The sequence below is a fragment of the Myzus persicae genome, unplaced genomic scaffold (assembly GCF_001856785.1).
Source record: "Myzus persicae strain clone G006 unplaced genomic scaffold, MPER_G0061.0, whole genome shotgun sequence".
NCBI lineage: Eukaryota > Metazoa > Arthropoda > Insecta > Hemiptera > Aphididae > Myzus > Myzus persicae.
In genome coordinates this window covers 512,511-539,353 of record NW_019104377.1, presented here as the reverse complement: position 1 = coordinate 539,353, position 26,843 = coordinate 512,511, and the positions used below count along the sequence as shown (strand labels likewise).

At 27.1% G+C, this 26,843-nt stretch overlaps 1 protein-coding gene across 7 annotated transcripts; it reads right to left on the bottom strand.

Moving 5' to 3' along the window:
* Window positions 1-2,704: 2,704 nt before the first annotated feature.
* LOC111041652 (serine/threonine-protein phosphatase 2A 56 kDa regulatory subunit gamma isoform) lies at window positions 2,705-26,697 on the bottom strand. 7 transcript variants are annotated; one of them, XM_022325987.1, is made up of 15 exons: window positions 26,510-26,695; window positions 26,106-26,168; window positions 25,253-25,318; window positions 21,487-21,661; window positions 7,469-7,671; window positions 7,177-7,380; window positions 6,978-7,108; window positions 6,845-6,904; window positions 6,573-6,786; window positions 6,387-6,506; window positions 4,644-4,771; window positions 4,094-4,195; window positions 3,828-4,029; window positions 3,559-3,759; window positions 2,705-2,916 (listed from the first exon to the last, which is right to left on the bottom strand). In XM_022325987.1, exons 2-14 carry the CDS (start codon window positions 26,136-26,138, stop codon window positions 3,619-3,621), a joined length of 1,779 nt encoding a protein of 592 aa, XP_022181679.1. In that variant the 5' UTR covers window positions 26,139-26,168; window positions 26,510-26,695; the 3' UTR covers window positions 2,705-2,916; window positions 3,559-3,618. The 7 variants fall into 7 exon arrangements, with proteins under 7 accessions (XP_022181679.1, XP_022181684.1, XP_022181678.1 ...); XM_022325992.1 differs by lacking the exon at window positions 25,253-25,318 and having other exon boundaries at window positions 26,510-26,697; XM_022325986.1 differs by lacking the exon at window positions 26,510-26,695 and having other exon boundaries at window positions 26,106-26,308.
* Window positions 26,698-26,843: the final 146 nt, after the last annotated feature.

The following is a 26,843-nucleotide window of genomic DNA, read 5'->3' as shown; positions in this document are numbered from 1 at the left end:
TTTACAGTTATATTACTTAAAATATGTTTGTACAAAGAAAAACTATGTTCTGAAATAAAATACCTATGAAGAAAGTACAAAACTCGGGTTGATACTTTATAGTTTATACAACACAATATTTGATCAGATTTGATTCATCTTGTGTGCAAACACAGGCGCAATGTCAGTTAAAGGGTGGTTTTTAGTTATAAGTGTTATAACTCATAAAGTCATAAGCAGTGCTGGAGAGTTGCAGCATTTGCTAATTATTATTTATTTTTGGCTCTAGCAGATAGTGCCACTGAAACTTATGTCAACATTATGTTACAACTATCTCGAATAATAAATTTGAAATATCTGTTCTTTTTTTTTGTACTTGTATTATTATAAAAATGAGGGAAATATTTTATTCCTGTTTTAAATTTATTGACCAGTTGTCCGGAACACACTATTATTATCATGTTTTGCGACAGTCAGTCGCTCACAAAACTCAGACGACATTTGAACGATACTTTAATACGTGACTCGCGCTGTAAATATCATCACATTTTTTTATTCTTATATTTATGCAACCTAGCTAGTAGCTGGAACACATTTACCAACAATTCAATATTCTATTTTATGCAATAATGATTAATTTAACAAAATATAGTTTACCTTCATGGCTTCAAACAATAGGATACAATAAGGGTACCTAATCCGTGTTCGTTATTACTTGAATCGAGTTGAAATAATTTAAAGTTTTATGGAAAATGCTTGTATTGTCAGATGAGGTCATATTTTCAACCATTGGTCGGTATATCATACCAAGTATAAACTTTTTATTGTTTTCTCGTTAAATATATATTTATGTGAATATGTGTACGATGTACCTACGTGTAGTGTGTACCAGAAAACATAATAAACATACATAATAAAATATGATTTTATTTTTAATCATTTGATGTGGTGTCTCGAAAATTTAAGAGTTTTTAGAGTTCTAATAACTTAATTTAATGCTTTTACAAGATGTTGTTATAAATCATGACAATATATTTAATTTTAAACTTAATACCTACCTATTTAAATGATATCACTGCAATGATTGCCTGTTGTACATGCAGATAAGTAAAATACCTTCCACCTAATGCGCGATGGATAAAACAGTAAATTAAATAATAAACATTTCCTTTCGCCTATATGAATAAAATATACCTATTGGCTATTATAAAGAGATAATTTATAAAATGTGTCAACCATATACATATAATACATAATATGTATTTCGATTTAAATAATACATCGTTTGAAAAAAAAACAGATCATAAAATTTGGAAAATCTTCGAATACAATACAATATTAATAATAAAGAACTTTTGAAATTGTATTTGGACATAATTTTTGGGTACCAAATTATTTCACAAATATAACTGAACTGTCTCTGTGGATGACTCCAGTCTTCAACAAAGGAAATATAATATTTAGATTTACAAATTTACCTAGAATTTTAACTAGGTAACAGTTGAAAAATAATTGGCAATATTACAGTTATTAATTATTTCTATAGTGTTAAACTCATAAAACACAATTGATTCTAATTATTACAAATTAATTTAACATATTTTGTGTGCCCATGCCCCTTGGTGGTTTCATCTTAAGAATAGTAATTTATTGGGTGAAATAAAATAATAACAAACACATGAAACTATAACATATATTTTTTTGAAATCCTCATTCTGTAATAAAATTGAAATAAAACAAATTCAATAATTGTTTAACACATATTTTACATTATATAATTTATATATATGAATAAACACATGTATATTGTTTATAATATGTATATATAAATTTATTTTCTGTATTAAGTATAAGCTTATCATCAACACTATACATAATGTTTTGTAAATTTGATTTGTATAGACATTGGACAATTATATTTTGTTAAAAAAAAATATATTATTATAATATCAGGCCTACCCGCCTATAATAAACAATCATTTTTACATTTATATATTATTATGCTTCATATTACTTGAAAATTATAGTTTTGTTTTACATAAATATCTTATTAAAATGTACAACATAAATATAATAATATTTCAAGTGGTTAAAAACAATAATTCATCCCTGTTGACGGGTCTACCCTTAAAATGAGTTTATATTAAATATGATTAACATTTTTCGATTTAAGAACAGAAAAAAAAACTTATTACTCAAGCAGATACATAATTACTACTTAGTGTATTACAAGAGTATAATATTATATTGAGTAAAAATACATGTTTAAAAATCAAATATAATACATTATTTTATGTATGCATATATCATATACTTCTAAACTTTTAATTCAGCTCCAGACAAAAATATGTTTTTTAATTAGTTAGAAATTTTCATTATTGGTAGGTTATTACACTAGTTCAAATATTATATCATGTATGCTAAAAATCAATATACTAATAAAATGTAGCCACGTTTTTTTTATGTACAAAATATGTTTTATTACATCTGTATGAAAAAAAATATAAGTTAAAAAAGGAATAATAAAATAATAATAGTAATAATCATAATAATAATAATAATAATAATAATAAACCAACAAGAGAATTAATAAAAAATCCCGGAACTTAATCTTGAATGCAATCTCTCTTAATTTTTGTGTCTTTTGTTACGTACCATTTAAAAATGTATACTTTCATAGAAACAAAAATTAAAACTAATATACTGTGGTAAATAAATAAAAATATAAATGACACATTTTATGTTTATTTTAAAAATAAATAACACAACCGAAGTAGATAAGAGTGCGTTCACTTCACATGCCTTTCTTCATTCACATATTGAAAAATTGGTTGTTGAACTACTTATAACATGTTAATCCTAACAAAGATAAACTCAACATTTAAATGACCCCTAATGAGATGAATAACCATTATAACTTTTTTTTTTCGAGTAATCCTGTGAAAAAAAAATAGAATATTTGGTACAATTTGACATTAATACTTTTTTATGTGGTTTGTGCTCATTACAATCAATATTAAATCTATTTAAAGGTAAAATTTGATTTAGTAAAGCAGAGAGTATAGCTACATCATGGCTAGGGTTAAGAATATGGTGACAAATCTTGATTTTGTAAAACCGAGTTCATTCCACAAGTAGTAAACAAATATCATAATTCTTTGTATCACAATCAACAAAAACAAAACTTTTGATTAAATCGCTCTTTGGCTTATTTTTAACAAATTACAAAGTACATTAATACTTGGTTCGATATTAAACAAACAAAACACATAAATACAATAATAAGCTGCTTTTTTATAATAATAGTATCTTGATAAAGTACAGAACAAATGTTTAAAAGTTGATACACTTCAGAAATTAATATTTTCATACATCTAAATATGCCCAGCAGTAAAGTGGCCTAGAATTTTTTTTTTAATCACAATTAATATTTAATATATTAATGTATTTTATGAGTATTATTTATTTTTAAATAAATGTCACTAGTTTAGGCTGTTGTATAAACTCAAACAGCATAATATGAGTTTAACATAAATTATTTATAAAAATAACATTATTAAATCAAAACAATGAATTCACCTTAGTTGTTTAGACTCGTGTGTATAGAAATAAAATGGTCATCACAATTGAAACGATTGGCTAGCATTTATTAACATCAGGTGGTGTAGCTAGATATTCATCGGCTCTCTTATGATCATTTAATGCCCTCAAAGTGTAAGTGTCATGTGGTAATTCAGATTTACGCCTTAATAAAGGTTTTTCTTTTCGATTTTTACGGTTCTTCAAAAAAAAAAAAAAAAAGTTTTTTGTTAAGTATACAAAAATATTAATCATAAACTTAATATTACATCTGTATCAATATGATACTTGGTATCCTCTTCTAAACTTTTCAAATCAATAGTCGGGTCTAAATCATTAATTGGTGACCTTGCAAAGTCAGTATAAAATGACAAATTACTATCAATGGATACTGTAAAATTGGGATTCCTTTTAGCCAACTCTTCTACTCGATGCCACTTTTCATCTCGTTTCTTTAACTTATCCACTTCACTAAAAGGATAAAAAAAGGTGAAGAAATATTTTTAGAATAGTTATTACAGTTAAATATACTTACGTCTTCCTATCTTCTTTGAATTGTTGGGTGCACGTATGAAATAGTACAGGATTAGTTTCAGTAAATATTTTTAATGCATTGTACATTAGACCATGTATATTTCTGAAATAAAATAATAAAAATAATAGAAGAATTTAACTATTTTATATTTTATATTAACTACACATGATCATTGCATTATGTATATTTTACAGGATTTCAAATCATTCCATAAATTAGAATATTTTTAAAAATCTCACATTAACAAAATATAACCATATGGTTCCAACAACTGTGTTACACCTTTAATTAATTAAAGAAATAATTTTCCTAAATTAAGATTTTGAGATGAACACCAGTTGATGAACACTTTCAGAGATAGAAATGTGCTAAAAATTTAACACACAAGTATGTGAATCACAGATTTTGTAAAAAAAGAGGAAATATACAAACAAATACCATATAATAAAATTTTGAGCTTTTTAAGGTAAACCATTATTACAATCATTATTCTGAATGACTGCACTGAAGTAATTTGTACTTAGTAGATGTAATTTTTAAAGTTAATTACTTATTCCAATGAGTTTTAGAATTTTTGTATAACACTGGAAACATGATTGGCAAAATTTCATCAACATTCTCAGACATCAGTGACATTATGTACTCATTGTTCCAAAAGTAAAGTGCTCTCTCTGCAACCTAAAATATAAATAATTTTAATTAATATAAACTCAAATATGGTATATGTTATTCATAACAAAATTAAATTGCAATTTACATGTGTTATCAATAAAAAAAAAAATATAATGATAATTGTTTTTTTTTTATATATATAATTAATATTTATATACATTTTTCAGTTGTATTATAAATATTTATATTAACTTTTCAAGCTGATAAACTTCAGAAATCTTCATTTAATATATTTAATATAAGGATAATTGATTAAATTATTAATTTATTTGGCATTTATACTATGTTTTGCTTAACATAAATAAATATACTAACAAGTCATGAGTAAATAGTTTATTATTTTTTTTTTTTATATTATTTTTAATACTAAATAAGGTTGACAAGTGGGTACCGCTCTGCTGTACAGTAGTTATTGGGCATGTAATTGTAATGGATGAGTTATATATGAATTCTTCAATAAATCATTGCACACAAAAAAACAATTCTAAACAGAGACATTGTGGTATCCTAACATACTTGTATACAAAATCAAATATAATTTTTAAAAAAAAATTTACAAAACTAGAAAAATTTCCCATGGATATAGTAGCAGAAAAACAGTAAAAATACTTTGATAATGTTACTATGCTTGGAATATGGTCATTTTAACATTTGGTGAAAATGTTGAGTGTCTATCGTTGTTTTTGAATTACAACAAAATATCAAAAATCGATAGATGGAAATCTGTTAATTGACAGATAAAAATCCAATATCGTAAAAATTTTAAATTCAAAAGCTCATAAAAAACTAACATTTTCCGGTTAACTTTTTCTTTTTGTTTAAGGTAGAAAAACTTGTGGGAAATCTTCCAATGTTGGTTATAGAAAGAACAATTTTTATGAATTTCTAACAGAAAAAAGCTACTAAGAATATTTAATTTGGACCTTCCGAATGCACCAAAAACGTTCACTCTAATATCAGATAAAAGTTGCTGATGTCAAAAATCAGAGCATTTTTACCCGAAATGTTGAGGATAAAAAAAACACATCAATATAAATACAATACACATTCATTTGCTATGCTCAGAATCTAAAAGAAATTTTAAAAAAAATATTTTAAATCACAAAAATTATTAAATGATAAATTTACGTTTAATTAATGAAAATGAAAGTTGTGAACAATGTAGTTCAATTTAGCAAATTATATTACCATGTAATTATTGAATTATATTCAATAATAAATAATATTAACATATTTAATTAAGAATTGATATTAGGTGTTTTTTCAATGAGGTAACTATAATTTATATTAGTTTCTAACGCTTATAATACAATTTGTGACTAGCGATTATATTATCCTTGTTTAAATAATTTATAATTGCATATTATAACATAATAATTAATATTACATTATCTTTCTAGTCTTATTAAGTTTTTTTTTTAACGTTTTCTTATATACCTAGATGTTGCAACTAAAATAAAATTATATTGACTGATCTTCATAATTTATGTGTAGGTATAAATAATAAGTTATAACTAAAATTGCACTAACACACTTTATTGATGTAATATTCTACAAAATATTTCATAGATAAGTTGTATGAATTTACTTGTAAAAATAAAATGTTTAATTAATGACATACTTGAAAATGTTGACTAGAGACACATCTAGCTAATTGATGTATTAATGGCTTAAGCACTTTTCGAAATTCCAATGGTTCAATTATGTCCAAAATTTCTTCTAATTCATTAAGAAACATGACCTGTAATTAGGAAACCATAATTGGTAATTATTTATATTTGCAATTAAATACATGATATATTATTACCTCTTTTGGGGAATGTGTTTTTGGCCAAAACTTTAACAAACTTCTGATAACTGGTTCTGTAAGAGATGGATCTTTTTCAAGGAACTGAACAATACAATAAGCCAATTGTGGATGGTACACAGATAAAGATTTCACTTTATGTAAAGGCAGTAGAACTTTTAGCAAGAATACCTTGTGCTCCTCTTTCAAAGGCAATGCAAAACCATTGACAATGCTAATTTTAAAAAAATGTATTAAATACATAATTTAATAAACATACAAATTGAATATACCTTCCTAAAATTTCTAAAAGCTCTGCAATGCCATTATGATGTTCTGTTTCGTATATAAAACTATGAAAAATAAAAATGGATTAGAATTACATAATTACAAAAAAATATTAACTGTTTCTTATTAGTTTATTACCTATAAAATATGTTGTTTATCTGTTTTCGAATGTATGCTCGCAAACTTAAAAATTTACCATAAATTCGATGCAGTATAGTTTTCAAAAAGTCTCTCTCTCGTGGATCTTCTGAATCAAATAGCTCCAACAACTACACGTAAATAAAAAATATTTTGACAATTACAGCCCATTCTAATTAATTCAATTAATGTCTATTACCTGAAGAACAAATTTCTGATCAATATAGTTTTTAGCTATATGGGGCTGAAAGTCTTGAGACTCTAAAAACCTAAGGAAGAACTCATATACCAGTTGTAAATGAGGCCAGGCTGCTTCTAATAGAGGTTCGTCCTCTTCTGGATCAAACTCTGCGCCATTGGGATTACTTGATGGAGGCAGACTACGGAATAAATTTACTCCAAACTAAAATTTAATAATTATAGTACTAATGTATCAATATTTTACGTGTAGACTTGTATATAATATGTATATATATAGTATTAGTCCTTACCATTCTTACAGCTTCGGGGTAAATAGCTTCAGTAAGCACGTTACCGTGATTAGATGACAAATAGTCTACCATTTCATGTAATGTTTCTCGCTTGATTTCTTTCCATTTTAGATCAGACTGTGGATCAGAAATAAAGTCAAACAACACACAGCACTGTTGCATTTTCTGAATAAGCAACTGTTCTCTTTCAGATGAATTGGCTTCTGTAATTCAAAAATGCTTGTATTAGAAAACAATATAACATAAAGGCAACCTTTCCAAATTTCAATAAAATTTTCTAATGAATATTAAAATTAGTAACACAAATAAAATAAACCAAATAAGATGAAAAGTAAATATTTTATTCATCTAGTACTCAATTAATTAGCCTACAATAGTACAATTTTCACAGTCAAATATTAAAATGTATAACAATATTTTACCTCTTAACTGCATTATCAATAGCTTTCAAACTAATACTTTTTTTAAACACATATTCAATACATATCTTTATGAACAGAAACTATACTGTGAACATATTTTTTTACTAACGTTTATGTGGTCCAATTCCTTAAGATAATTAAATAGGTTTGAATATAAACAAATGCCGTGCTTCATTGCCAAATAACATAATAATAGTTCTACGGAGTATTCTCCATTAATTGTTTTAATGATTATATTTTAAACTGGTTAAGTACATAAAACAAGTGAAACTTTTTTAGTAACTAAATATAAAATTAATTTTTTTAATTATTATTGTTTATGTAAAATAAGCATATATTATAGTACTTATGCTTAATTCCAAGATATACTAATGATTGTACAAGGCAATATCCTGTTTCCACAAAACAATGATTTACAAACAGTAATACTATTAATAAGTATAAACATATTTCAAAATTGTATTGTGTTAATGAAAAAAAAAATGTATATTTACTATAGACTGGAATTTGGAATTTTTAGGAAAGTGAGTTAATTTCATAAGAGATTTTCCGAAAAAATAATATTGATTAGATTTGAGAAAATGTTTTAGACACGATTATAGCAACTATATAATATAATTGCCATTAATCCGTTTAATAAATGTTCAAAATCTTTTATCATCTATTATTTTTACGAGCTAAGAACTTCAAGTTTAAAAACTTCCTATTAAATACTATAGCTTAATTTTTTTACTGCGGCAAAATCAGCGCCGATCGATTTTAATGTGATTATCATTGCAATCCATTCTACAATAATGATACATCAATACTCCACATAATTGTTTTTTGTTTTGTGTCTGACTGCAAACCCACACTGTTCTGTGCTATTCTGTGTCAAGACAAGTGACTAACACCAAATCGACTGTCTGACATTGGCATTACCTCGTATGTTGTGTACTTTTAAGTGTTTACCGTGTCCTTATCCATCACAGGGACAGGGTTTTGATAATTTTATTGGTATTTAAGTTTAGGTATAAGACTTAAATAATTATATAGGTAGTGTATGATGAAATTAAAATCATTAACTCAGCTTCACCAAGATTATAAAAATAATTTTACTACGTGAGTGATGTACAATTATTAAATTCACTATTACGTTTTACTGCATACCAAAAAAAATGGTAATTGAAATAAAACATTATTTTACACACACCTACATGCATTCCACATTACGGTGGAATAAAATATGTTGTTACCTATAACAAATAAGAACACTAATACAGTATACTTATTTTCATAACACATCAATAATAATTTAAATTGGGTAAATAATATTTATTAAGAAAATCATAGAAGAATCATATAGAAATACTTAAAATAATTTAAATACATCCGTATATTATTATATTATAATGTATAAAGTTATATTTATAATAAGAAATAATTGAAATAATACAATTGTAATTGTTATTTTTTATAAGTTTACAGTTGAATAAGATTACCAATTTACCTCCCCTTATTGAATATTTATTAAAAATTAAATACGTCAATATAATACAGTCAAGTCTTATGACAATATATTATTTAATTTATAAATATTGGAACTATTTTTGTTCAACTACTGGCAAAATATTGAAGTGTGCTAAAAATAGATTGACGTTAGCTATAATTATAATCACTAAAAAAACGAGCTCATTAGCCAAAACAATTATCTGGGTAAAATATTTTATAATATAATTACAACTAAAAATACATCTTATATAGTGACAATATTTTCTTTAACCAATTTTCTCATATATTATATATCTATAATATGAGCCAAACGAGGAATGTATTAAGTATTAGTTTAAAATATTTTTTTATTTTGCTGAGTGTGAACCGTGGTTCTGAAATACAAACTCAATACATTTGTATACGTAGAATAAATAATGCAAATATATACATAAGAACCGTTTGTATATACCCAGCAATAAACTATTGAATTTCTTATTTACAATAACCAAAAAGCATCTTAACAAAATAATATTTAATGATAGCAAGTTTAAATTATGTAAATCTCACAAGGAGGTAAGATTTATACAACAGATTAGATTTCTAAAATTGCTTTTTATGTTCAAATGTTTAATATTAGTCCTTACTAATATGACTATAATAGTTTAATTGTCGAATTGAAAAAAAAATTGTAAATACTTCAGAAAAGTCTGTCGAAAAAAACGTTAACTTTTAATAGAATGTTGACAGTATTGAAATATGAAATTAGAAAATTTTAAATGTTTGTTTACAGAATACCTTAAAAAACCAATATTTTGACAATTGTATCATTTTAAGATTCATATCGAAAATTCAATCAAATATTTAGTTAAAGACTGATGTAAATCAATCCTTATGGAGCATTTGTTAAAGCTAATTCAATTTTTGTTTGTTAATTAATGGTAATTTATATAACTTTAATTTTGAATCTAAAAATAAAGTATACCTCCTACGAAGTATTATACATAGGTATTATATTTATGGGTATAATATAATATGTATAATAATGTAGGTAAATAAATAATATAAATATAATAGAACATAAGAATAACTAGTTTCTTGAATACATAAGTACATATACAAAACAATAAATATTTTGTAGTCATCACTCGATACATCAAAGCATAATATTATATTATTTATCAGCCTGTGCCAGGTAATTTGTTCAACGAATAAGTAAAGTAAGTATCCACTATTCACAAATCATACTATGATACCATGTGGAAATTTCGAAAAGACTTTAAATATAACCTTGAAGAACCAAAGTATTTATTAAGCTGGGCGACAAGACATACTCGAGTAATTTTAGATTCTGAGGGGAACAATGAACGTATTGATTTTACGATGATGTGTTTTTTTTGTGTCCGTGTTTACGATAAGTAGTTAATGTTTTGATTTTTAACTTAAGATTCTTTTCTGGTAGGAAACTTAATTTAGTTGGTACTTGTGAGTGGTCAAAAGTTAGAACGTAGAGGCCGGAAAACAGGCATTCTTATTCAAAACCGGTTTTTATAATTATTTTTTTTATTAATGACTTTTCCTGATTTTTCTTCATAAGATGTTATTAGTGTAATTATAAGAAAAATTAGAGCCCAGATTTGCAATCGAATTTTATGATCATCTAAAATTAGAATTTTGACAAAATTCGTCGAAATCAAAACAATTGAGAATTATTTTAAGTTAGAAATTCATACATTTTTTGTTTTTATGCCTAAGATTTGAAAATTTAATACAAAATTCCTCATAAGCATTTTACCAAAAAAAAATTTTACGGGAAAGTCAAATTAATCGATTATTGTTCAAATAATTTCACACAATTATTCATAATTATTAACACAGTTTTTCTTTAGACATTTTAAGTACAAATTTGAACAAAATTAGATATTTAAACGAAGAACAACGATATAAGTTATTCCTTTATAATTTAAAAATATTACTATCGGCACTTATACAATTATAGATTGTACTATATTACGAGATTAATTTTAAGCAATTGCCTAATTATACCACGAATCTATTCAAACTGTTCTATGGTAAGGCGGTTCTGACTTAGTCAATAAAAATAATACAATAATATGACAAAAATATTGACTATTATAATAATTTAAAATTAATTCATATAATAAATGCTATGTTTTTTGAAAAAATAAATCAACCTTCCATAATACGAATAGTAATATAAGATACTTCAATAGCAATTTCAAAAGGCATTAAGACAAAAAGACATATCATGAAATATACTTGACGTAGACTGACAGACCATATTATCCTCTCAGAACCGCTTTTCGTTTAGAATGATATAAGTATAACAGTATAACACTGAATTGGAATTTAACACATTCATAACAGTGAACAACTCGACACCTACTGTAAAATTGTACAGCAGAGCGTTACCCACTTGCCTACCTACCTATTTTTAAATTATGTTTTGATTATTTTTGTCCGTAAACTATTAAATTGAGATCCTTGGATATTTGTTATTTATGTATCACATATGTATTATAATTTATAAATGTCCTTAAATTAATGGTGTTTGATCTTGACTATGTGACAGAAAGCAGTATAATACCTAAATTTAATATTTTCTTGACTAAGGAATCTTAGGAAATGAAGACATAAAATTGTATTAACTGTAATAGTTAACAAAATAACACAATTTTTAGCACATAAAACATACTTACATATCTAATAGGTTAGAATGATGAAGGGCTAAAGTGCACAAGGTTGCTAAGCAATACAAACAGTTGTTATGCTATATGTGGTTATACTGGTGTATCATAGGGGCTTTACTACAGTAAAATAAGAATTTAAAATTGAAGGACGTAACTTAAATAACAGTCAATAGAGATACAATGTATGCCGTGCCATTAACTGTATGTTAAAATAAGTTTATAGACTTATAGTCACTTTAACAAAAACGTTCCGCCAAAACAATTTAATAAATATGTACTACAGTTAAATTAATATTTTCAACCAATTTGAAATTATGGCTTATTAGTTATTATTATCAAGTTCAGAAATCTTTTTAAAACTATATAATGTGTAATATTTTCGGCGAAAAAATATGAGAGAATGTTTTCAACGTTTTTCTGTACTTTTCTGTCACTAAAACAATAAAAAATAATTAAGTAATACCTATACACTAAGTTTGATACCTCATCAATAGTAAAATTAAAGTATAAAACAAATGATTGGTGAACATTTTTTAAATTTTTTATTCAAAATTCATCATTCATTATTGTAATTTATTGTAACCTATAAATAAATAATTATAAGTATTAACTTGTAAATGAATAAGTGACATTACACATTTTCTTATTTTTTTCAGAGAAAATCAATACATTTTATTCATTACTTTTAATGGGCAGATATGACCATTTCTACTTTTCATTTCATCGTAATAGTTTTTCAATATTTTTTTTTTAGATTTAACACTAATCAAAATATTTGAATAGTAATTTACTACTATAATATTTAATATAATATAATAGAGTACGGCATTAATGTTAATTTATACTTATTTTAGGTTGCTATCAAGCTGATAAATTACCTATAATATTATTTTATTTTATATAAAGTTAAATATTAATTAAATCAATATATAAAATAGCCACGGATAAATTACTATAATATAAGCCCATAGGTACCTAGTACTTTTGTAGGTACTTGAAAAATTACAGAAAAACATAATGTTTAAAAATAAAATTTATGTATACGTAGGTATTACGTCCTACATAAAAAAAAAAAAAATTATTTTATTATAATTTATTTAATTAGTATTTAAGTATTTTTACTAAACAAACGTTAAAATTTAAAAAAAATATTGTTTTATTAATATACATCAGTCATGCCCAACCCGCGGCCCGCGGGCCACATGTGGCCCGCCAAGGTATTCCATGTGGCCCGTTACAAATTATTAAAATAAAACAAAATATTCCAAAAAAAGTAAAATTATTACAAAATACGATTTTAATTAATTTATAAATAAAAAAAACAAAAATAAAAATTAAAAGTATATAAAAATGTTTTTATATTGCAACCTACTATGTGTACCTAACTAAATTGTATTAAGATTGAGATTATGAGTACTTTTATATTTGGTGGCCCGCTCGATTACAAATGTTTACCAAAGTGGCCCGCCGAGGAAAAAAGGTTGGGCATCACTGATATACATTATGAACCATGGCCCATGGGCAACAAGGAATATTAAATCTATGCTCATTTTGTCAACTATTTGAAATTAAGCAAAAAAACCATTACAACAATGATTTTAATAGGTGCTATAGAACAATGAAATACGAAGTCCAGGAATGAATATCACGTCAACTCTGAAGGGTTTTTCAACAACTGAATAAAAACGACATGAACATTTTAAATGATGGGTATGACATTTGAATTATAATATGATCAAAATTAACTTAAAGAATCAATACCAAGTTGATATTCTCATAATTTATTATAGAACCATAATAATCAATAGTTAAAAATAATTTTCAATGAGTGTAATTAAATAAATAATATTATTGTGTTAGCAATATTTAATATTTTAAATATTTATAAGTAATTAACATTTAACAAGAAACCTATTTACAAAATTCCACATTCCGATTGAGCCTTCAGCCTTGAACTTATTTAAACTTACGAGAATAATTATTAATCTATAATAATGTTGTATGATGTAAATAGGTAGATAAATATTTGGTTAATGTAAATTAATATTCATAACCACAAGCACAAATATTTTTAACCTTTAACAATAAGCTTGAAAAAAAAATAATTGTTCAAGTTTTGTTTTAGTCTAATGCTAATTTAGATCTAATTTCTATGTATCTAATGATTTTAATTTTCTAAACAAAATTAACCAAACAAATAATTGCAAATATCAAGATATGTTATTATTACCTACAAGGAACTACAAGATTATTTCGTGAAAACGATGTTCTAACAATATAGCAATGTTCCACATGATGGTTATACAACATTTCACCAACTCTACCAGGGATGAAGACTTATTGGTAAATATTGTTTTTAGTACATTCCATTTTTTTTTCCAAAATAAGGAGCTAGAAGCTTAAATATTTAGAATTGGTGGGAGTAAGGCATAAAAACATAATCCATTTGGAACTTGTGAGTTGTGAGCAGTGAGTTGCTTTGTAGCGAGTTAAATTTACTAAATGGTTCTTAGCCGTACCCTATATCAAAAATTTAAATTACGCTACTGGAGTAATTCCTATTTCAAGTTTATCATAACATTACATAATATGCGTATGATTTTCAGTATGAATTTTTAGGAATCTACAAATCTGATGCACATATGCTCAATTTGGAAGAGGAGGGGCTTGGGTATATTATTACTTCTTATCACACACAGATTTGAAAAAAGAACCTTCATAACTTTGTCGTTTGTGAATAATTAATTTTGTACATCAATAAATCAATATAGACACTGTGGCACCAAAACAAAAGGATTATGAATTTTCCCATTACCAAAAATAAAAATGTGGATACAACATTATGAATAAAAAAAACAAATACTTAAATTGAATTAATTATTAATCTCCCCAAGAGTAAAAATATTTAATCTTAAAAAAAAAAATTTACTAATTAGATTGTTTTATAACATAATTTATATTTTATTTAAAAAAACAGTAGTCGACATCGATTATATTGCTGTGACATGGTCGTTTACATTGTTAAAAAGTACGTAACAAGTAAACTAGAACAGACAGTTCAATTTGTGCCAAATATTAAAGTACTAAATATTCATGCTAAATAACTTAGAACCAAAGAAATGTTTATAGCTACTTACTACCTACTTATTAATTATAATCTAACAATATTTTTTGAATTACAAATTTAGTAACAGTAAGTAAATCTAGTACTGCATAATGATTAATGCTGTATAATATGCTTATGTACTAACATGATATGCATTTTATATTTACAGAAATTTAATGAAATTGTGCTTTTAAGTTTGTACATTTTGGTATATTTGTATCCATCATGTGCTGGAGCCAGGGCTCCTAATGGACCATTATGCAGATTCAGTTCATAGAAGAAAAAAGTATATAATTCTTGTTCACAAATCAATTTTACGTAAACATACATTATTTGCGATTATTTGTATATTGTTTATAATTACGGATACATATATTACGTATTTAAAAAACAAATTATTTGTTCTGGTACAGTAAATTTCACATTCTGAGCACTGGCTAAATGGTAAAAAAAATAGGTTAAGCCCTTCCCTTATATGAGTCTCTTGGGGGGGGGGGGGGGGNGGGGGGGGGGGAGAACATGGGTCTCAAGAAGAGACCTAACCCATATAGTCACAGCTTCATATTGTCCCCTATGTGATTATTGAATGTACCACTGGTGTAGGAGTAAATTCACCCGTTCATCGTGTAATCCATGATCACAAGAATAACTAAAAAAATAGGATTCTTCAACACCCACAGTTTTCCATTGAAATTGCACAAGTGTAACAAGAGTTCCAATCAAAATCATTGAATTTGTAACTTTGATTTTTATGTAAAATATAAATCATTTTTAGAAGCAATAAAATGATTCGTCACTCGTCATATATTTACATTTATTGAAGTGTTATTGATTCTCAAAATATACTACGTAAGTAAGTTGTAATATATTATAACATTATTGTAATAAAAGTTGTATTATTAAATATTCGCATTAGCACACGTCCAAGTGAAATGTGTGTGCATATGAGTTATTACTTATTAAATAAATAATAAACTGGCTCTCGTCATATACGACTCACCGTGAAGCCTGGGCAAGTGCATTGTTGGATCGCAAAACATAATGATTGGAGATTTTTCACGGCCAGCAAGCAGATCCAAACCACTATGGAAGCTTGGGCTTTTGGGCAGAAACGGTACGCCGGACTGCAGGTTACCCGCCACCGCTGCAGCAGTGCCGTTGGCAGTTGTGCTCAGTGAGAGCGTACGACCGCCCGCAGATTTGTTCACTACCATAATCACCGCGCCACAGGCTCTTAACCGTAACACCCATTTAAGATCATCTAGTTCTCGTTACCATAATATAATAACACCAACATGAGCACCGCCACAGCCACTAGGGGAAGACAACGGCATGCCACTTCAACGTTCCAATCAGAGAAAATAATTAGACGTTCCAAACGAAAATTGCATACATATGTGAGGACTTGTTCGTTAATTTTCTCGCTAAATTCGATACGAAATATATAAGAAAATTATTACTTAGTTTGAACGAGTTTATGATCTGTGTTCGATTGTAGAGTGTAAAAGATCAAACTACCTAAATATTTTTTTTGTATACTAATAATACGACACCTCACGTGTAAAGAATAAACTATCTAACCTACCTACAAACTACCTAATTAGGTAGTTGTTGTGAACAAATATGCATGTTAACTTACACTGTTGTCAATTTCAGTTGCAATAACTTAATAATATTTCAAATATTAGATGATTGCTGATTAGCATTTAAATAATATCCTATTATGATTTATGAATATTTTATTTTTAACAACGATATATTTAAATTAGCAGACAAATATAAAAACGTATTTTTTTGTTTTAGCTTGAATTTCATAAAACGTTTTATTATTGATAGCATATGTTAGTTATAAAGTACCAAAAGACCAAAAATTGAAACTAGATAATTCGTTACAACCTCCAGGCTTCAGAACAAAAAAATACATACAAATATCGTTACCTACTATAATTTAAAAACATAATACTGAACAGAGAAGAAAAAATATATCATATGAATGAGTAAAAAGTTCAAACCATAAAAGAATTCTTATGAAAAAAAGAAAATATAGGTACAGACGTAATGCCGGAAAATTGGGGTTAAATACTAGGGTTCTTAACGTAGGTATTCATATTATATTTAAAAGAAAAACCGTCCGTGACCCCACCCTCGATCGACCTTTTGGCATTTACCGAACTCCTAACGAAATTAACCACGAACGTACAAAATGTCAGCGAGAATCACCATCTACGCGATTTCCGTGTGTGTTACGTGAAAAGTCGTAAAAAATATGATAATATTATATCATTGTAATATATAACGACAATATCATTATGAACAACGAGCATAATATTATACATCTACGTCGAATGCCATTTTTACGCGATTACGGAGGGAAACAAACGCTATAATACCATTATGATTCATATTATTGTATACACTCTACAATCGACCGGTGACAATCAAACAATACCAATATTATTATTATTATTATTATTATTATTATTATTATTACAATAATCTTTGACGGAAATATGGAATCAAAAACTATTCCGACGCCCGTACCAACGTTTTACAGCTCTAAGGTCTCACGGTAAGATAATAATAATAGTAATAATAATATTTGTATTATGTGCCAGAATTATATTGTACAGAAACCTCGCGAGTGCGACGGCGACGGACGACACGATTGCGCGCGCGCGCCCCGGGCGAGTGCGATTTTATTGAATTCGTTACGATTTCGTTTGCCGATGAATTACTATTATAATTAGCTTCACGCGGGCGACAATTAATCGTGAAGGCGTACGGAGCGGATCGGCGACAACTACGATGGCCAAAACTCAAAACATCAAATGTTGTCGAAACGGACGCGCGCGCACGTGCATGGCGTTCCGGCGACGGTGTTTCGAGGACTAGAGCGGCGTCTGTGAGCTTTTGGTTCGCGGTGGATCGATGGTGGCGGCAAATAGGCGCGTGGGCGGTGCGGCGGGGTGGAAGTGACGGCTGGTAGAGTGGTAGAACGAGAAAGTGGTGACCGGGATGAGCGCTGCCATGGGGGTAACCAAGGAAACACACGTCGAACACCAGCCGCCGCCGCCACGACTAGCCGGAGTGTGTTGGACGGCTGTGCCGAACGCTAGCGGCGCCTAGACCGCCTCGCGTACCGACAAGCACGGCGACCGAGTGGCCAGATGTCGCTACCATCCCCGCGCGGGACACACGTGTGTGAGGCCACCGGCGTAACAAGTGTTGGTCGTGTTCCCGACCGGCGTGGGGCCACCCCGTTAGCGCCCGTCGGGAGCGAGAATCACAATTTACGACAAATTAAGTGATAATAATAATATGACGGTAATAACTAAAAAGTAATAACTAATAATGCGCATAGGCCACGTATAGCACACGAGTAAAGGTCCAATGTCGTTTCTCGTGTGTGTGTTGTGTATATGATTATAAATAGCAATGACGACGTATCCAACAATATATATAACATTATGTATAAAGCATATACAATGTAGGATGTACCTTTAGTCTTTACATAATCTAACTGAGTAGATCTAGTCTAATCTATTTTATGATTGGACTGTTCGAAGGTGGTTCATCGTAGGTGAAATTCGGGGGGTTGTCTACCGGTGAATTTACGAGTGTAGTATGCAGTTTACTGGCGATTTACAAATGTAGTATGCGAACTACCGTAAATGAAATTTTATTAGAAAAAAATTAATATCATGAGTAATAAAATAAATTAATTATTGGGTAACCCGTGAATTCTAATATATATCAATTGTCACTAAGTCGTTGTCAAGAATGTGGAATATTGTTAAATAAAAATCTTTTGCCGACATCTTGAGTACCTATATGCTTGCGTATAAATTATAGTGTCGCGCAATAAGTGACAAAATAAAAACGCAATAAGTGACTACTGAGCGTTTGAGTCCATACTTTTAAGAATTAACAGTGAAGCATTTTTATCGAAAGTCAAAAAGTGTAAGGTCATGATAAAGTGCATTGTCGGCAAGGCAATGGCAGCCTGACACTTGAACTTGGCCATTCCATTTTGGGGGGGGGGGGGGGGTCTTGTATATTTTTTATCTGCTTGGCGTGTTTTTGTGGGTATTTACAGAGTGGAGATTGTGTGAGAGAGTGTTAATTATTTATCGAAATACTAAGCCATGCGTAAATTTTAGGTGCAATTTTTCTTTGCCGCTCATGGCCATTCTAAGTTCCATATGGTAATGAAAAATTGTTTTAACAATACGTCATGTAAATTTTTTTGGGGCCTGTATTTTCATTATGGAGCCCCTTAAAAAAATTAATCCATGGACCTTAGATATGCCGGGCCGATACTGGTAAAGTGTTAACCAAAGAAAATAGATTAAACAGAATCTATTAAAGATAATCTTAAGCTCGTGTAAGAACCAGCCGGCCGCAGGTAGACCACATACGATAGCGGCCGGTAGAACGCATTTTCCGGTAGACCGCATACTATATGATAGCCATTCGGGGAAGCCCTCCCCGGATCCCCCCCCCCACATCAAATAAAAAATACAGTTTTTTAGTTTTGAAGGATCGAACCACCGAAGCCCCCTCGTTCACATTGATGTTAAAGATGTAAGCCTCACGGAAACTAATGGATTTTTGTCTATGGGTGGTTAGGTTAGGTTAGGTTAGGACCTATTTCGTCCTAGACCTAGCATATATTGTATGGACGTAAATATAAATTTATTTTTATATCGGCATATTATTGTTACGCGAAAGTAATGCGCAATATGTTTTAACAGTTTAATGTTAAATTATGATAATCCAACAACAACATAAAACTTTAACTGTGAATTGCGACGAGGAATGAGGATGACAGCACACTATTTATTTTTTCTCTCTCACCCATCCTTAACATTGTAAATTTGAGTTCAGTAGAACCAACCTTGTAGTGTTTGCTTTACTTTATGAGAGAGTTGACCTATCATCAAACTTAAAGTTATAAACATTATCTACATTCTTACCATTGATTTTTACGATATTTCAATTTTTATTAGAATTAGGTATGAGACTTGAGCATATAAAATGATACAATTTAAAAATGTTCATATTTTGCATTTAAATTAATGTATCAAGAGACAGGTTTATGTGATATAAAACAATAAAAGTATGATATGTTTTTGTATCATGGAATAAATGATAAACAAATTCCTCGAGAAACTTTTCAATTATTTAAAATTAAAATGCCGTTTACCAACAAATATTTTTACAATTAATGATTTTTTGTTATAAGCCGTTATCAACTATCAATAAATATCATTCTGTTGTATGAGCCCCAAGTTCATATTATTTACAAGGAAATGAATGAAGTTCATCAATTATAACGGTGTAATATTTATTGATTTTGGTTATATTTATTGTGACTTGTGTAACAATAGTTTTCAGTATAAAGAATTTAAAAAACATTTACAAAATCTCTAAAATTTAAAATCTGAACACAGATACATTTTGTTCAGACAATGACCAACCTATGGACTATTTTTTAACCACAATATATGAATTTATGAAAATGTTATTCATTAATCATTGTTTCAATGTGTTGCCAATACAAATATATTTTTACTTCTACATATGGCTAAATTATGAATTTAAATATTTTTGAAAAATTGACCCACTTTGATTTTCAATTATATAACTAAAAATGTAAATGTATTAATTATTTATACACATTACACATTTATTATTTGTATATTATTTGACAGTGTTATTGTGTTACTCAAGTGACGTAGGATAGTTACAGTGAGTATTTTTATAAGCTTTTTCAATAGTAACCTCGCAGGATTTTTTATAAAAATATGTTCATTGTATAAAATGATCATTAAATATAGATCAATTCTTTCAATATATTATAGCACAATATGGTTAATAAAAGATACAATTTAAATCTGATACATACAGATTGTAGTAACACTTTTTTAATTTTTTAATAATCATTTTAATTGTTTAGGTGACAATTAAATTTATTGAAAGTAGTTTTCAACGAGTGTTACAACAAAAAACGTTGAACTTGAACGTTACATTTTTTTTCTTAACACTTAATCTAAATTGGATACTTTCGTGCATTAATGAGTGAGAGAATCTCAATCTCTAACAATTAATTTAAATATATAAAAAATATACATAAATATGTGTATCTATAAACAAATCAATTGTTATTAATTAGTACTACCTGATTATCACAATATTTCCTAAAGTACCTTTACAACATTTAAGCTCTCCTCTAGAAAAAAGTTACCTATATGTGTCATATTCAGTTTTCTATCTTATAATATTCAAATATTTAGAACATATGCATACCATTGAGTGATTGTAGAACTTGAAGTTCGCGATTAGTAGCTACAACATTAAAACGTGAAGAGTTTTGTCTTTTCTCTCTTTTAATTGTAATTGGTCCTAACTTAAGTTTGTTTATTTGTGTCGGTGGAGGACTAGGAGCAGTATTTGAATGTCCAGTCGAAGTGCCATCTTGTACCTATTAAAATAATTTTAAAAAACATATAGTAACAAGAAAATTGAGTGTATAAAAATTAACAGTAAATAGAAGTATTTAAACAAATATTCATATATGAATACTAGTTGCCAATATGTTATTAATAATTCATTTTTAACATTAAAACTTAAACATTCTAGTACATAATTGAAATATGTCTGGTTTAACTAAATCAATTATAGAATAATTGACGGCAATTAGCTAATACATTTTGTTAGTAACAAATAACAATTATATTTTGTATGTTTGTAAACAGTTTATATTAAATAAGATGAAAATATCACTTATTTGTTATTTTTAATCTCTTCTTCAACCTTTTTACTAATTTCATTCCCATCAACCAACATTTCACTATTATAAACCCAATTATCAATCAAATTTTTCCAGTCACAAGAATCAAAATATTTAAACAACCACAAAATTTGATCTGCTAAATCAGAAATTTTGAGACTACTTTCTTACATCATCATGTTGATCACTATAGTCTATAATAGATGTATTCAATTTGAATTCAATGATAAATTGTTGTAAACAAACAACTAAGTCTCTAACCTACTTAGAGACTGTTCATCAACCTCTATTTTTCAGGATATTTAATAATATATTTAAAATGTACATTATTATAACTTGGGTTACCACACACATACATCCTGGTTTCACCAGGTTTATATATTTTAAACAACTGTAAGAGCAACATACAAGGAACTTTGCATTATATTTTTGTGCTTTTTGAATAAAAATAAATTGTAATCAACATAAATTAATAAAAAAACTAAAAATGGTTGCTTATTTTGTTTTTTTTCTTTTAACCTTATCCTTTAACCCGAAGAATAAACCAGGTTAAATATTAAACCAGGAATCACCCATGAAGTTGAAAATAGAAGCAGACTTAATGCTTCCATAACCTAATGACTGGCACATAAAAAAAATAATCATTGTACAAGTGTAAGCCCAATACACAAGTGTACCACAGTATATGATTAAAACTTCTAAGTTTAATATTTAGTTTTATACAATTACTATTACAAGATAGTATACTTTATTATTAGAATACATAATATTAATTTTTATCACAAATTATTGTATAAAAATAAGTATTTTTAAATGGTTTTCATAACAATCTATCAACTACCTATATCCACTGTCTATTATTTGATATAATTACTTATTTAAATATTTAAACTTTTATACTATACTAAGAGAATGAAGGTCAGAGCTTGTGCCCTTCAAATAAAAAAAAACTGTATTGTCTAATTAAAAAAAGTAATTATCTATAATATAGGTCTTATTTATATTTTAAAAATAAAATTTGTATTTTAATCAGAATGCAAGAAAGTAAAAAAATTTTAAATTTCAAAATGAATAAACTAAAGTGAAATAATCTACTTTAATACCTTACATAAAATTTGATGAAACAGCAATAAGACATAGTTAAATAATAATTATTTATGATAAATTCTATATTTAAGCTTGGTGCTACATTTACATTTGTACTTTTAACAATTAATATCTTATCACGTCTACAATATTTTTGTTACTGTTTCATACCTTACTTATACAATATTTAATTATTATTGATTTTGATAACATTATGAAACAGAAAAAAAATTATGAATTATTTCAAAGAAAAAGTATGAAGTAAAATCCCAACAGAATTAACTAAATTGAGAAATGCACCAAGTCCTAATATTTTGCTTAATACAGATACAAATTATTATACAGATATCAATCATAATCATACTTATTAAAAACTAGCATATTAATATGTTATACTAATTATTAACCCAAAGAGTCAAGTGTTTAGGTCTGAAAAAAAAAAGTGTAAATTTACTATTTTCAACTTAAAATTCCATGATATTAACTTGTTATCTGTCATACAACCGCCAGCGATCACACAATTTGTATAATCGTACCCCTTAACTTTTTTTTCAGTGGCATTCCAAATTTGTATAGACTATTTTACTATGTATTTGAAAAAAACATTTTTAAAAAAAATTATAATGATTCCCTCTACGCGATGGCACTTTTTTTGTACATTATTTTAAAGTTATTGATAAGTTAATAATATAAAACCAAATTAATTTACTGTTGTAACAAAGGGCTACAGTGCTACAATCCACCTCATAACTAGGTAGTCGTGATAACCGAAAAGTATTATATTTTGTTACCTTAATTATTACCTATTATTAACAATTTAATACTTCTGATTTATTTTAAAATATTGGGAGGTAAAAAGTTAGTATCATTTTTTAAATATAAAATATAAATTGAAAAATTGAGTTCTTAATTTAACTATCTATAAACATTATTTAAAATTATTTGAGGGAACTGATAATATTAGTTGTTATAACTTAATTTCAAACTTAAATTGTTAATGTAATATAATCTATTATAATGAATGTCAAATACACATGTTTTTTAAGTGTCAAAATTAATTCATACACACTACAGACATTTTTTTGATACATTTTTAACCATCCCTCTCTTATTTTGAGCTACTTCAACCACTGCCGATATTCTGCCATAGTCAATAGATTTGATTGTAATTATTATTATTTAATTTAAGTCATTAAATACTTATTATATGGCTGGAATTCTACAACATTTCTGATTATTAATGTACATATAAAGTTTTTTGATCAATTTTGCATATATAAGATGCAAAAGATTTCTAAAAATGTCATGTTTAATACTTTGTCGGTGAAATAATTAAGCACAATGCAACACTTCTGAGAAAATTTGAAAATGCATAAATGAAAAGCATCTTTTAGAAAATGTTCTTAAAATATAAAGTTATTACTGAAGCTACAAAACAAGTGTTTATAAAAATAAATTTAAAAAAAGCCTAATTAATATATTCTATGCCATGGTCAGAATCTAAATTTTTTTTTTACAATTAAGTTGTATAATTAACAAATAGATTGCATATTAAATGAATACCCAATATTTTACAAGATGATTCATTTTAAATAAGGCACTGATGCTTTAATTGTTATTATGAATTTAAAACGATTATCATTTCTTAGTTATACTAATTAATAGTAGGAATATTAAGTTGTTTAATAGTTAATACTCAAAAACTACTTTTATTGTACAGGACTAAATTAACTTGCATTTTCATAAATTGGAACCTATATTGGTTTTGAATGAAATACATTTTTTAAGACATTCTGACTTATCAATTGCGGATTATAAAGGACTTAAGACTACTTAACCACACTTGAAACATTAAAACATATTCTTATAAAAATATGCAATAAGGCAAATAGAACAATACAATTTAAACACAATATGCCATATGCTGTAATATTTAACATTTTATAATTTGTTTCAAACCTATTAGTATTTTATATGCTATATTAGATAATTATTCTCTGGTTATTAAGAGTAATAAGAGTACATAGTAAAATTTAGTATACCAATCAGAACTTTTTGTTTATTATTTATCATATATTCATAGAAAAGTTATGCCATAACCATAATAATTTTATTGGTGACACTGGTAGTGAAATATTTTTTTATGATACCTATTGTCATGTTTTGTTTAAGAAATAACTAGTTAACACAACTTACATCATCTCCAGACATTTCTACTCCTGATCCATTTTTTACCTCAACATTTTTGGACTTGGAAATATCCTAGAATATGAAAAATTATCAAAACAACATGAAATACATTTTTTTTTTTTTTTGCTCATCTATTAAATAAATAATGTACCATCACACAAACAACATAATCATGCATATCTACCAAAAATATATAAGTTGAGGACAAGTCACAATTATATTGACTTAAGTAAATAACTTCAAGAAAAACAGTCATTAATGTTATTTTATTTATGTATTCTTTAAAATTATCGTTTGATGATTATAGTCTGAATTTTGATGGGCACCTCTCTGAAGTTTCATTTATTTAATTCAAAAATATACAACAAATATTTTATCTAATTTATCTTGAATACACACATCCATTAGGTAAATAATATTAGTATAATAGTTGGATGCACCTAATACAATTTATCCATTTATCTATTTATTGTTCTCGTACACATAATTGTACTTGCATGTCATAATTAATGACACACATTGTACAAAAAATATAACACAACCAGCAAGTATATAAAATCAGTCTTCAGACTTAAATGTTGTGATATCAAAATGTGTTGGAATATTTATCTAAAAATATGCAGTAATCAGTCTAACAAATATTCAATTTTATAAAATATACCTACATAGGTATTAGTAGGTATTAATATCTAATATTTTTAATAATTTACATTAATTCATACATAATAATAATAACAATTGAACCCTTGAAACAATATAATCGAGCAGAAATTGAGAGGAAATATGTACGAAAAATCATTAGAATAGCGAAATACATAGGCGATAGGCCAAAACAAATATAAGTTGAGCAATCGTTTACCTTGTCTTTTTTCAGTAATATCCTATTTGGCATTTTCAATTCGTTCACTATGTCATATACGTTCTGAAACACAATAAAATTATATTTACGTATATTCTAAGAAATTTGTTAACTCAAAACTCAAAACGTATTAAACTTTCCCACGAAACTCGGTACTTTTTCGTTTTTTCTTATTGTCAACACAATGAACTACGTAACAGTTTGTTAAGTGGAGAAGGAAACCTTTCGGTTATCTGTCTAACAAACGTACACAACATCAGTTCATTTTTGACGGGCATTATCCGATATACAGAAATTGCGTATTGGATAATGAGCACGATTTAAGAATTTAAGATTAAGAAATAAGAATTAAGAATAAATCGTGGTAAAAAGTTTGATGCATTTAGTTGAAGTACTGTACCTACTTGTAAGTTGTGTTCTGTAGTTATGTACTATGTAGTAATTGCCACTACTCACTTGTCTTGTAATCTTGTCAAAGAATAATAAACTAATAAATAATAATATAATCAGATAATTTATGATTATTATGATGTACTATTATGCTTAAACTTATGAGTTTTTGACGTTGTTATAAAAATGTTTCAACAGTTATTATGAAATAATTATTTTTCAATTTAATCACTTTAATAGACTAGTCTATCAACACAACATTACTACGTTATGCGTACCTAAAGTCTATGCTGTAAACATAATACTCTAATATTAGCCATTTTTTATTTTTTTTATTATTCTTTCTTA

Coding starts and splice junctions, on each gene's coding strand:
- LOC111041652 (XM_022325987.1), bottom strand. CDS start 26,138: ATGCCAAATAGGATATTACTGAAAAAAGACAAG. Junction 7,381..7,468: donor ACCCCGAAGCTGTAAGAATG/GTAAGGACTAAT, acceptor ATTAAATTTTAG/TTTGGAGTAAATTTATTCCG. Junction 4,196..4,643: donor TCTAAAACTCATTGGAATAA/GTAATTAACTTT, acceptor ATTTTATTTCAG/AAATATACATGGTCTAATGT.